Genomic DNA, 13,629 nt, shown 5'->3' on the forward strand with positions numbered 1-13,629 from the left:
CTTCCTGTGCTGGCCTGGCTCCTTTTTCTGACTTGGCCAACAGCCTCTCATAGATGAGGATCTGAATGTTTAGGAGAATGTCTTTATTCAATTTTCAGTTTAGTCATTTTCTATTTTAAAAACAGAGAGTTGTTGTTTAATGGGTACAGAGTGTGGGAAGAAGAGTAAGTTCTGGAGATGGATGGTGGTGATGGTTGTACCACAGTGTGGCCGTAGTTAATATCACTGAGCTCTACACCTAGAAATGGTTAAAATGGTAAATTTTATGTTGTGTGTATTTTACCACAATTTAAAAAACACAAATATGGGTCTGCTTTTCTAACACAACAAGACGTCTGGGGTAGGTACTTACAGGGGTTGGTTCAGTTCCTTGGTGATACCACTAGGGTCCCAGAGTCTTTTTATCTTTCCTGTCTTAGCATGATGGCTTCTATCCTGGGTGCAAGGCATCCTCTGAGACTTTTTAAATTTCATCTGCTGAAGAGAGGAAGAAGGAAGGGAAGGGAGATGTAAGCCATAGCTCTGTCTTTTAACAGAAAAACCCCCAGAAGAATTTTCTTACATCTCACAAGCCAGAACTGGGTCTCATGACCTTGCTGGGCAGCAAGAGCAACTGGAAAAGTGATTACTTAGCTTCCCAACCTTTGAGCTGAGGAGGGACATCAGGGGAAAAGGCAGCTGGAGTGAGAACTGATTGTGTCCAGTGCCCTGCTGAAGGTTACGTGGTCACATAGCAGGGCTGGGTAGGCCCAGGGCCCAGGCTCCTGGTGCCTCATCCTGAGCTCTTTTGCTAGGACATTTGATACATTTGTAGTGGCTAGTTTCCCAATAGAAAGGACTGTCCTGGAGAATATTTTTCAAAGAGAAAAACTCTCCATTGCTTACATGTAACTGAAATTAATCAACTGCTAAGAGGCTGTGTTAGGAAAGCACTGGGCATTGGTGGAGCCAGGACACCTGGGCGGTGCCCCAGGCTTGCCGGAAGTTTGGGGAAATGTCGCCAGGTCTCTGCGCTTATGAAATGTGATTATGTTTTTCTTGGTTAGTGTTGTTTATTAAGTGCCCAGTAAGCGTTTTGGTATCTCTAGATGAAAGGCCTTTAGAAGAATGCATAGTTGTTATTAACCAACCATGTGCTATCAAGTGCGGGTTTATTAACACAAGATGATACGTTTCAAATGTTGGATTAGAATGATATAAATTTTACAGTATTCCTCCAGGCCAGGAGTAGAGTGCAATAAGGGGTCCAGGTGACACTTAAAATAAGGAATGTAAATAAACATCCCTATTATAATTATCTTGCCATTGCAAGGAAGCCAGATGTGTGCACTTGGCTTTTGAAGATAGCAGAGAATGGACACCATTCTCTCTGATCCCACCACTTGTTCTTTCCATGGCCTCCGAGGAACTGGGATGCCCTGGCCATCCTTTGAGCCCAAAGTGGGCACCTCCCCTTCTCTATCGAGTCTTCCTGGGTGACTCCAGGTTATACTGATCCTTCTTCATTCTTACCCCAGGGCACCATATACACCATGTACACAATATTTTCACATTTAGTTGTATTGAAGTTAACTTTTCATCCCAGTCTTATAGACTTTGCCAGGAGTGGGCAGTTTTGGGGTGGCAAACCCAAGGTGTTTTGGAACTCCTCAACCCCAGGGCCTAGCAGTTGGCCAGACAGATGGCAAACCCTCCATAAACACTGGAGCTGGACCTATGGGATGGGCTGCCCACAGCTCTACCAGGTGGGAAATTTGTTTCATGATACTTTGGAAACCAGTAGAGTTGATTCCAGGTTAGAAGGTGACAGAGCAAGAGTATCCAGCCCCTGAAGGGGCATAATTCAGTTTAGTGCCCTTGCAGAGTCCCCCGTGGTCAGATCACAGGGACATTTCCTGAGCTTGGCAAGACATTGACTTTCCTATAAAGGGAAAGGGCCCATTGTGCAAAACCAGAAATGAAATTGCTTCACGGTGGGGCAATCCTTCAATGGTAAGGGGAAAAATAACACAGCCCTGGTAAGCGTGGGAACAGGATACCCAGTCAACTGAAAAAGCCCAAATTGCAAAGAAGAGTTATATTTTTATTAGTTCACAATCAGAATATAAAAATAAATAAGTAAACAGAAAATAAATGGAATCATTTTACATAAAGCACATTTATTACTTAAAAGTAGCATTTTAATGGCTTGGCACTTTCTAGTCATATCTGCTTGTCATGTTCCCTCTTGCTGACAAGTAAGAGATTCATGGCTGTTTTCTCCGCATTTGTCTGCTTCTTTGTGTGCTTATTAAGGAACAACTGGCAATTCTGACAGTTTTGTCCTTAGCCATAACTACACTTGTCGTCTCTCTTGAATCATAAGATCTTTTTACTTTCCAGACACTTACGATATCTCCGTGTCATTCTCCTTCATCTTACAGATAGAAGGGGGCAGAGGCTGCCAGGAAAGGTGAAGCTGAATTTCAATTCCAGTCATAATTTTTAGCTCTTTCTAATTTCAGGCATCCAAAGACTAAAGTTGCTTAGAGGTGCAAACAGCTCTGAATTATCACCACTACTTCAAGGAAGTCTTCATGGGAACTAATATCTGCTCTCCAGAACCTCCTCAAAGAGTTTGTGTCTCCATGTCTATTTAACTATCTCTTGTGTTCTAATGCATCACAAATATATTGTGGCGCCGGCATCAGAACAGTGTGTTCTTACTGGTTGCCATAAAACTGATGCACTTGCAGCCTCGATTGAAAAGTTGTCAGTATAAATAACACATAAATTTACATTTTGCATAATAGGGCCCATTCCTTATAAATCAGGTTATGAGTATATGAAACATATATCTTGGCACACAAATGTTAAATAACAGTAATAAATTAATAAATACATAAATTACATAAATATGTAAATAACATAAAAGTCAGCTGTGACCTGCTAGCTGGAAACTGTATAAATAAATTAGCTGATTGTTTCAGTGGGCATTTAGCATTTAAATATAAAAATACAGCAAAGACATCTTTATGATCCTAAAAAAAAAAGCAAATTGGTAGAAAAATATCTTTAGGGGGAGGGTCCTGTTCCATTTCATCTTTTAAAAATTTAGCATAATGTCTTCCACTTTTCTTCCAAAGTTCCATCCTGAGATTAGAACCTGAAAAAGAATGGCGAGTGTCTATGTGGATTTGAAATTCAGTAGCAAACCCTTCTTATTTCACACAACACATCTGGTGCAGTTGGATTTGGGGTGTTCCTCGTCAGAAGGGTCCAGCCCTTTCTTATGTGGCCGAGGATTTTGCTGAGAGGCTATCTTGAGAGTTTTCTTTTCTTTCTTTTTTTTTTTTTGGCCATGCCTTGAGTCATGTGGGATCTTACTTCCCCAACCAGGGATCGAACCCGAACCCCCTGCATTGGGAGCACAGAGTCTTAACTGTTGGACCGCCAGGAAAGTCTCGAGAGTTTTCTTAAAAGAATATCTGATCATGTCATTTCCTTGCTTAAAGCCCTTCAGTGGCCCCCAGTGGTCTCCAGATAAGATTCTAATTCCTGGAAACAGCTTGCAGGACACCTGCGCTCTGACTCTTGGCTACTTCTCTCTCCTACTACCTACCCTCCTAGAAGGGCAGGACCTGTGCCTGCTTTCTTAACTGCAGTGTCCTTGTGCCCAGCATACTGCTTGGAATACTATGGGCATCAATAAGTATCTGTTAATGAACAAATGTATGTTTCTGCCTCTGGTGACTGTGTGTTGGGCATCCCACCCCCTCTTTCCTGTCCCACACAGCCCCCACCATTGTCCTGCACCGGGGTACACAGTGTGCAGGTCTGGGCTGGGCTTCGCAGGCTTGCTTACCTAACTGCAGGATACAGATGCCCATTCGCTCCAGGATGAGCTGTAGTAGCGGTCCCGGGCTTGCACGCGGACGTTGGCATCTTTGTGGCACGTGACCTTGGCTGAGGTTTTGTCCATGAAGTGTTTATCTTTCTGCAAAGGAGAGGGAAATTTTGGGCAATGCAATCACAAGGTGGGGTGGGCATATTTTGGCAAAGTACAATCTCCCCAAACAGCCACACCTTGGTCTCAGAGCACCACACTCGCAATTCATAAGGGTGTGTGTAGAACTTGTGCCACCTAGTGACAGAAGCTCTCAACACAGACGCGGCTTTTCTACTTTGTAAGTCCAAAGCCCTGAAGGAGAAATTGTTTGGTCCAGTTTTCATCTTTCTAGCACAGTTGCCTTGCACGAAGGCCCCATGTGCACTCACCGCAGTACTAGGTCAATGGTGGGACTGAGACAGATTTGCTCTAGCTGTCCCCTGGATATTCTGAAATTCCATATCCTGATCCTTTTATCAGAATAAAATCTGTGTTCAAGCCCAGGCATTGCTATTTATTAGCTATGTGGCCACAGGAGAATATCTTAGACTCTCTGTTTCTCAACTCCTTATTTGTAAGAGAGGGATAATAATACTTACTCCCTCATAGAGTTGTAAAAGTTAAAGCAGCAAGGTATTTAACCATGTAGAAAGTGCTCTATAAATAATACCTATTAATAATATAGATCTCATATTGGGAAGTACATATCAAGATTTTAAATAATTTTTAGGTAAAATCTACTTCAGAATAGCCCTTCCCTTCCACAAAAAAATTCTCAGGGAGTACCTGAATCACTGAATTTCTACCATGTGCTAAACACTATGCCGAATAAGGCCTTTGTTTAGTGATTTCTAAAACTGGCGTCCAAGGAGTCTCAGGCTCTATAAGAGGGCCTCTAGAACCTTGGGATTATGATGCTCAGGCAAGAAAGTTTGAAAGCCATTGTCTTAGCCAACATTCTGTTCAATAAGATAATTTCACAATATGTGGAACAGTCGGGAATTATCTATTTTGGATGAGACATAGCATGAATATTCTATCACCCATTATATTCATTGATTTGAAACATTTTTAGGCTCCTAGAGCCCAGATTTCCTATATCAGGACCAATTCTGAGAGCAAGATAATGTTCAACCATACTGGTGGCAGTACGGTGTTAGGTGCATGGCCTTTGTGTCCTGGTTCTGCCACTTTCTAGCTGGGTGACCTTGGGCAAGTCACTTAACTTCTCTGAGCTTCAAAATCTTCACTAATGAAGTGGTACGAGTAACACTGCCTGCCTTTCTGGGGTTACTGTGAGAATTAAGTGAGATACACAGGGAAAACCCTTTACACAGTTTCAGGCACATAGAAAGTGCCAAATAAACATTAGCTGTTATTATCATCATTAATCTCCTTGATGTGGGCCTACATAAACCTGACTACAGAATAGATGGCACCTGAATCACATCTTACCCTTTCTCTCTTGTTCTTGCCCTGGACCTGAACACAAAATGTCAGGGAGAAGTAGGAATGGGGGGTGCTCCAGGTGTCGGGGTACTCCCAGCTGACCTCCATATGCCGGGAATTCTTTAATGGCTTCAGCTGCAGGTTCCTGGGTGGGTCTGGTTTGACTGTGGAAGAGAGAGAAACACCCTTTATTTTGCTAATGGGGCTTTGGGGTAAGGTAGTTCTGGCTTCTGGTCCCACTTTTGCCTTTGACCAGCTCTGAGTCCATATCATAGTTACTTAACTTCTCTGAGCGCCTGGTTGGCAGACATGAGGCACCCCTGCGGCTGGCGCTCACGGTGGTGCCTGTACGAGGCAGCCCTCACCAACTGCCGTCTCCTCTACGGCTGAACCTGAGAGAGGCTCAGAATCCTTCTCATCCCTGCACAGTCACAGGGGCCCTGGTGGTGGAACCACCTGTGCGTGGTACTCAGAGGAAAGTTCTTAGAGACAACAAGACGCTCACGTCTGAATTTGCAGGGAAGGACCACCCTCTCTGTAATCAGTCCCCCTCTGCACCAAACTCGGAATTGGGCTGACCCTCTTGCTGGGGACCAGATGAGAGATTTTCCACTTAGTGCTCTTTCTTTAGCCCTTTCGTGGAATCTGACACTGACTTGACCTGTGGCAGTTACAGCCAAATTGTCTCTATGCTCGGTCACTCATTCATTCAATAAAAAGCCCCCATTATGTGCCAGCCACTGGACTGTGCATGGAGAGCACAACAGTGAGTGTCAGAAAGACTGTCCTCAAGGAGTGTACTTTTTTCTAGGAGGGGAGGGGGAGGGGAGAGAGTCAGTGGAATGGTCTTGGGCTCTCTGGATCTAGCACCTCTCCACACAAAGACCAAGGCTTCTAGCAGATGCTCCACAAATATTCTTTCCTCTTCTCAACACAATGGTATTTTCTTTCCTTTAGGACTCAGCTAAATGCCACCTCCTCATAGAGACCTTCCCTGGTACCCTATGTGAACAAGACCCCACCCTCTCCTTTCCACCAAAGGCCATCTCCCCACAAATGCTAGAGCAGGTTCTGTGATTCTATCACTTTTTATTTCATGATGCATGTTCACTGGATACATGGTAAAGGAAATGACAAATGGCAAAAATCTCCATCTTCCAACTGAAAAAAACAGACATCCATTTTGGAGGGGTTTATATTCCAATAAAGTAGTCTCTTTTTCAAATGCTAGAGAAAGATTGGTTGGGAATAATTGCAGTTAGTAGCGGAAGCTCTGGTTCTGCATATGAATGTTATGCTTGAGGGGCTGCTCTTGAATTCATCATGGAAGGTGCCTGAGCAGCAGAATAGAAGGGTAGCCAAGAGCCTGCTTTTTCTAGCGGGGCAGATCCAGGTCTGAATTGCTACCTGTGAGATCTGGGGCAAGTTGTTTCACCTAGCTAGGACTCAATTTCTTTTTCCTTAAAATGCAGACAATTGTATCTACATTATAATTATTTTTCGGGGCAGGGTGCAGAATAAAAGAGATAATGCATATAAACTCCTAACCCCAGTGCACGGGGCATTGTTAACATGTGATGAATGGCATCTATCCTTATTAAGCACATATAATCAAGCAAACTCACTGATGTCCCTGATGAAGAAGCTGCTGGTGTAGTTTTCATACTTGAGCTTATGAATGGCTTCCACCACGACCTCAATGGGCAGGCTCTCCTCGGCGGCTGGGCAGGCGCTGCCCTCCTGACACTCCACTGTGTACTTCTTATACTCCCTGTGGTCCACTCTGACCCTCTCTGCTGAGAGCATCGCTGCTCCACACGTCACCCCTCGGGGGTCAGAGGAGCTGAAATCAAAGACAGATATTATCCTGTGTCACATGATTGCAGGCACGTCCCTAGCTGTTGTAACCAGACAGCTGTCTGAGGACACAATTTCTCCAACTGGTTTGATTTCTCTCATAGGGATAAGAAGCTGCCCTCCTCATGAGAACAAGCTTTGCTTTGAGAGGTAATAATTGGGCTGGCCAAAAAGTTCGTTCAGGTTTTTCCATAAGATCTTATGGAAAAACCCTAATGAACTTTTTGGCCAACCCAATACAAATGTTTGCTTCTGGCCTAAATGAATCTGAAAACTTTTAGATCCAAAGCTCCTGGTTAAATCTCCTTTTTAAAATTTTTAACTCATTTTCTGGATATTAATGACAAAATCAATACATACCAATTTTTAAAAATTAAGAAGATAAAGATGGTGTATAAATGAAATGTGTATGTCTCTTTTAACCCTAATCCCCTTTTTAACCCTAATGTCACTCCCTAGATATAAATACTATTCCTGGCTTGTTGTATCCCTCCAGACATTATTCTGTGAATATTCAAAGCAATCATATATCCACATATATCAACATATATGCATACACACATATTTATCTATATATACACACATAGATTTTATTTTTATGAAATATCAAATTATATATATATATATATATAATTTGGTATACATAATTCTGCAACCATCTTTCCCCCTTCTGAACATATTATATGGGGAGTGCTCCATGACAGACCACATGGATTGGGTTATTCATTTTGAGGACTGCACATTAAGCTGGGGTATAATGTACCACACTTTACTTAACATTTGCCCTGCTGATCACCAAGAACGCCACAATGAACTCTTGCATCTATGTCTCTGTGCACTTGTATAAGCATTTCTTTAGTAAGCATTTTCATGTTAAAGATGGAATAGTTAGACCCCAAAGGTTAATTTACTCATTTAAATAGTGGCCAGGTTAGGATGACCACCTAGGGTTTACTCTGTTATCCCACACTGTTTGGAAACTTTAATGAGAGGGAAGGAAGTCACACAGAGGGTTAATGTAGGTTCTGTACCAAGGGAATTGGTTTCTCGGGGTAAGCCCAGCTGCATAGGACAAACAGTGAACTTCAGATTGGTGGTGTCAGCAGAAGAAAAAGGAATTGAAGTGGCCCTGGGAAAATTTCTAGAGGCCTCACAGAGTTTTGGAGTCAGCCTCAGGGCTTGCAAGATCTATGCCCTAGAGCTCGTTTCTGTTTTCTACTCGAGGTGCAATTTCGGCAAGTCCTTCACAGTTTCAATTTCCCCTTTTATCACACCCCCCCACCCCTGCCGTGGTGCTATAAGCCTTAATGAGGCATCACCAGGCAATTTGGATGAGTGGGTTTAAACACAGCAGAGGCTCTTCCCAGGCCCCAATAATATCCTGTTCTAATGCATACATTTGTTCAGGCAATTAGCTTAAATCTCCATGTTCTCTCCCTAATTTAGGCAAGGGTGTGTGTGTGTGGATGGGGGGTTAAAAATATAGGATTGGCTTTATTTTCTCCCTTATCATTAACTGATAGGCCATTGCTAGGTTGCCCTTATTTTCTTAATGAGAAAATTCTAGCAAAATGCTGAGAAACCCGAGTGGTTTCACTTACCCTGTGCTGCTTTGGACACTGAATTTCAAATCAGTACTGATTGCTGTCAGCCACCAGCAGGTGAAATGTCCGGAATAATTCTTTGCCTCACATTTTAGAAAGCTCTTATTTTTGGGCTCTGGATTTGAAAAGAACAAGAATTCAATATTTAGGGGTTTTCTTTCGTTTAAAATTGCAAAGATTTTTATTGCGATGAATCACAGGCCACCAAATGGTACAAGAGTGAAGTTCTTCCATTTATTTCCTTGGAAAATCTGCTGTTCCCCAGGCAGACAGTCAGCGAGGACTGAGAATGTCCCAATAGGATGCTGATTCTGTATGCCACACACCCAACATATCGGAGGGAGGTATTAGTATTTTTCAAGGCTGTCAGCCCAGTGCTGAGTTACGCACTATGCACATTAACTAACTCCCATTAGCCATCCAATAATATCACTATTATTTAAAAAGAACCTCAGGAAAAGCATCTAGACTTCCCATGAAACTCTCTCAACAGGAGATTTTGATGGTTGATAACCCAAAGTGTCCGGCAAAGGAAAAACAAAGGAAAATGTAGGTTTTGGGTGGTTTCAGTAAGGGACTTGGTATTACTTCATTAACTATACTAATCGTGTCTTGCCTTTTAAATTTTAAATTTTTCTATCTCTTAGTGGAGCAAAAGAGAAAATTGATGCTACCCAAGGGAATGGAATTACCTTTCTGGTCCTTTAAGATATCAGTGGACCAAATTCCATCTTCCTTTTTGTGAAGCAGGAGGAGCGAATGGCTCAGAACCTCGCCTCCTTTGTGACAGGTGTACTGCCCAGCATCTCCAAACTCTTTGACTTGGATGGTCAAGGTTTTGCCAGAACCCAAGACTGCATTGCTCTGGTCTGAGGTCCAGGTGATGCCATCTTCTTCAGGGGTATCGCAGGTGAGGACCACCATTTCTCCAGGGGCATCAGGATACCAATCTAATTCTACAACATAAACTGAGGAGCACAGGGATTGGAGAACCAGACTGGTTTTGGGGATCACCCGGTATCTGGATGGCTAAAGCAGCACAACCTTGCTCATAACAGCAAATGCTTGCTAAGATGATCTCAGGTTTTTGGGCACCACTTGAGTTCGAGGTTGTGGAAGAGAGAAGCAAAGAGTTCAATAGCTGCCATAGACTCATTAACTGCCAGGCTGCCGTGAATAATTAACCTCTGATTAGCTGGCAGATGAGGAAAACCTTGATATACTGAAAAATGCAAACAGCACAATATTTTTTCCCGAAGGCCTGGTGGATGTCAGAAACTTCCAGCACAGTTCACATTCCTAGAGAATAAGTGTTGAGAAAGACTGACCAGGACTGAGATCCTGTCCCCAATAGCTGGCTGGGGAATTTGGAGAAAGATAATTACCATGAGCCTCAGTTTCCTTGTCTGTAAAATGACAATAGTATCTGCCTTGTAGGTTTGGCTGTGAGGATTAAATGAAAAAAGCGTGTAAAACACTTAGCACAGAACCTATCACTCAGCATTGGTTGTTATTATTATTCACACACCAAAGGTCAGACAACTGCATGAGAAACTGCCTTCCAATTTTCCACAGGGATTGAAGGATTTATTTCGTACTGTGTGAAACTCACCAATGGAGATTTTCATTCTCTCTGTTTTTAAAAGCTATTTTACCTTCTTAGGAGGCAGTTCAGTAGATCTTAATCTTTCCATTTTATAGAGAAGGGTACTGTGACCAAGAGGTTAAGCAAGGTTACATCAAGTGAGAAGCACAAGAGTTACATCTCAGAACTTCTGTCTCTGCAGCTTTGCATTGGATCTTTTTTTTTGGCTGCACCGCGCAGCATGCAGGATCTTAGTTCCCTGACCAGGGATCGAACCTGGGCCCTTGCTAGTGAGAGTGCAGAGTTCTAACCACTGGACCACCAGGGAATTCCCTGCATTGAACCTTTAATACCAGTATCTAAACTGGCACTTGAGGAATGGCCTAATATAGTATTTCAAAGAGTATTTCACATCAAATCTTCATTCATTCATGCATGCATCAATTATTAATTAAATAGAATTGTTTAATGCAGTACTTCTCAAAGCATGATCATCCAACTACTACCAGCAGCATGAGAGACTCTGTTAGCGTTGCAAATTCTCAGTCGCTGAATCAAGAACTTTGAGATGGGCCCAGTGACCTGTTTTTAACCTCTCCAGATGATTCTGAAACCCACTCTAGTTTGAGAGCCACAGCGGTGAAAAGCCTGGATATTGGAATCACACAGGTCTGAGTTAGGATTCAGCTCTATCTCTTACACTGGCCTGTGGCCTTGGGCAAGGCATTCAATTACTCTAAGCTTCAGTGTCATTATCTTTAAAATAAGGAACATATTAGTACTTGATCCAGAAGGTGGAGATGTGGATCACATAAGCTAATTCATATAAGAGCTTGACACTACCCTTAAATGAGCTGTAACTGCTGGCTCTTATGATTGGCTTCCAAATGTAAAGCTGTTGTGGAATATAAAGTTCCCCCCTTGACATCAAAGGGATTTAAAACTACTGAATGGGTAACAGAGACAAGAGGTAAAAAGCATCTGGGTCCCAATTCTTGGAAAATGGTAAGCTGTGCTGACATAAAACCACGTGGCACCTTTGGCTTTCTCTGGTTTCTCTCTGTTCCACTGGTGACTGACCAGCATGGCTATTTTCCTGTCACAACTAAGATTCAGAAGCAGAAGACCCTTGCCCAAGGAAGGGCAGGGGAAACAGCTGCAGGTGGCGCCCTGATGAGGCACATCTAGAACCTAATGCTTAGCTGCATCTCATCTTGTCTCCAAAGCTGCACGCCCTCTCAGTGTGTCTCACATTGACTTCCTGGAATTTCTGTGGTTTACCAAATCAGAAGTAACTAAGGGTGTAGTATGAAAGGGCCAAAGCTCCTGAGCTCACTAAAAATCCCAGGGTTGGAAGGAATCTGGCATAATCATCTGGCTCAGGGCTTTGTCTTTGTTCAAGGGAGGGTCTAAAACACTCAGAACCTCCTGGGGCAGAGTAGGGATGGCTGGACTGTCATCCTCCAGAAATCCTTAAGAATGGAGGAAGAGCCCCAAATTTCTTTCAGGGACCCATTTTAGTGTTGTATTCTCCTCACTATTGAAAGATCATTGCTCATCATCAGCTGCAATGTCTTCATTTTAAACGTATGCCTATTTTCTCTTGCTCAGCTGTCCAAGGACAGAGGAGACAATTGCTTCATGTCGTTCTGGTAAAACCTTCTTCAAATACTTAAGTTCATAAGCGTTGAAGTGAGACAGAATTGGGATCAAGTTCCTTTTCTACCCTTACCAGGTGTGTGAAATTGGGTAAGTTAATCTCTGTAGCCTCTATTTTTAATATCTGTAAAATGGGGTACACACAGTCCCTATCTCTTATGGTTGTGGTGAGAATTAAATGAGATGCTGGCCTCAATAAATATCAACTATTATTATTATTTTATTATTAAAGACAGTAATTGCCAACATTATTATGTTGGCTTCAATGAGAAATATCTGAGCGTCTTTCAGGAACAACTAACAATCGGTTAATACATACTTACCATGTGTGAGATACTAGAAGGATAGAGGGAACCTCTTATTCTAATAATACCTATCTATTATTCTACTAATAATTTTTATTGATCACTGGGAAAATAAACAGGTTCTCTTGAATCATCAGAGACATTATTTTAAATAACCAAAACAATAATACTAGCTAACATTTACTGTCACTTCATGATCTGTTGAGTTGTCTTCTGCATTCACTAGTACATTTAATAATCTGTGTAGTAGATACCACTTTGTAATCCTCAGTTTACAATCGAGGGAACTCAGGCTCAGAGGTGACCCAGCTCAAGGTCACATAACCAATAAGTGGCAGAATCAGCCTTGAACCCAAGTCAGTGTGGGTCTAAATTCCATGCTTTCCCAAAAGTGCTTGGTCAGAGGTAAGTCATCTCGGTGCCAACTGAGGGGGTAATATTGCGTGGTGGAGTGGAAGATGTTAGAACATATAGTTCTTATACTTTTCTAATCTTTCACTTTGGAATCTTAATCATATGATACAGCTGGTTTTTAGTAATACTGGCAAAATCCATATCTCTTTTCCCACCATAGTCCATAAAAAGCTTCTTCTCTGGCATCTAACGTGAAAGCCAAACAGTATAGATACCCTCAAGCCGTACAGTAATAGATACCCTCAAAGGTGGAGCAAGGACGTAGGGCCCGTGTTATCACAGAGTGATGGCTTTTACTGGGAAGACCCAAGGCCTGCCCATTTCAGTCTGATTTCCCAGCAGGGGCTGCCTGACAGTCCTGTCTTAGATCCTGGGGACTTCATAGAGAATCAGGAAAGGCTGGTTACCATTTTTCTCCAGTTCCCATATAGCCATGATGGGAGATGCCAGCAAAACCAGGGAAAACCAGGAGACAACCAACTGCTGAGGGTGCATCTGCAGGAGGGGGAGAAACAGAGGAGGAGATGGAGGAAAAGAGAAGGAAGAGGAGGGATAAGAGAAGAGACAATGTCAGTAGTTATGCAGTCACCTCTGGAAACCATATTCAAATTCTATGTACATTGTCTTTAATCTTTATCTTCCTCTTTCTTCTCTACACTGTCAGGTTAATACTCAGTGAATTCCAGGAAGGCTCTGCCAGTCTCCGGGTAAGGTAAGAACATCTCCAAACAGAGAACTGCAGATGATCGGCAGCTGAAAGATCCTTAAGGCCAGCTATCTGATATGATCCTCTTATTTTAAAATTTTTTTATTTTTATTTTTTTTGCGGTACACGGGCCTCTCACTGTTGTGGTCTCTCCTGTTGCGGAGCACAGGCTCCGGACACGT

At 42.6% G+C, this 13,629-nt stretch overlaps 1 protein-coding gene across 1 annotated transcript; it reads right to left on the reverse strand.

Moving 5' to 3' along the window:
• Nucleotides 1–3,844: 3,844 nt before the first annotated feature.
• IL12B (interleukin 12B) lies at nucleotides 3,845–13,236 on the reverse strand. Its single transcript, XM_059062701.2, has 6 exons — nucleotides 13,149–13,236; nucleotides 9,471–9,746; nucleotides 8,776–8,893; nucleotides 6,943–7,160; nucleotides 5,324–5,481; nucleotides 3,845–3,976 (listed from the first exon to the last, which is right to left on the reverse strand). The coding sequence occupies exons 1-6, from the start codon at nucleotides 13,234–13,236 to the stop codon at nucleotides 3,845–3,847; spliced, it is 990 nt and encodes a 329-aa protein (XP_058918684.1).
• Nucleotides 13,237–13,629: the final 393 nt, after the last annotated feature.

This window comes from Kogia breviceps, chromosome 4, assembly GCF_026419965.1.
Source record: "Kogia breviceps isolate mKogBre1 chromosome 4, mKogBre1 haplotype 1, whole genome shotgun sequence".
Lineage (NCBI taxonomy): Eukaryota > Metazoa > Chordata > Mammalia > Artiodactyla > Physeteridae > Kogia > Kogia breviceps.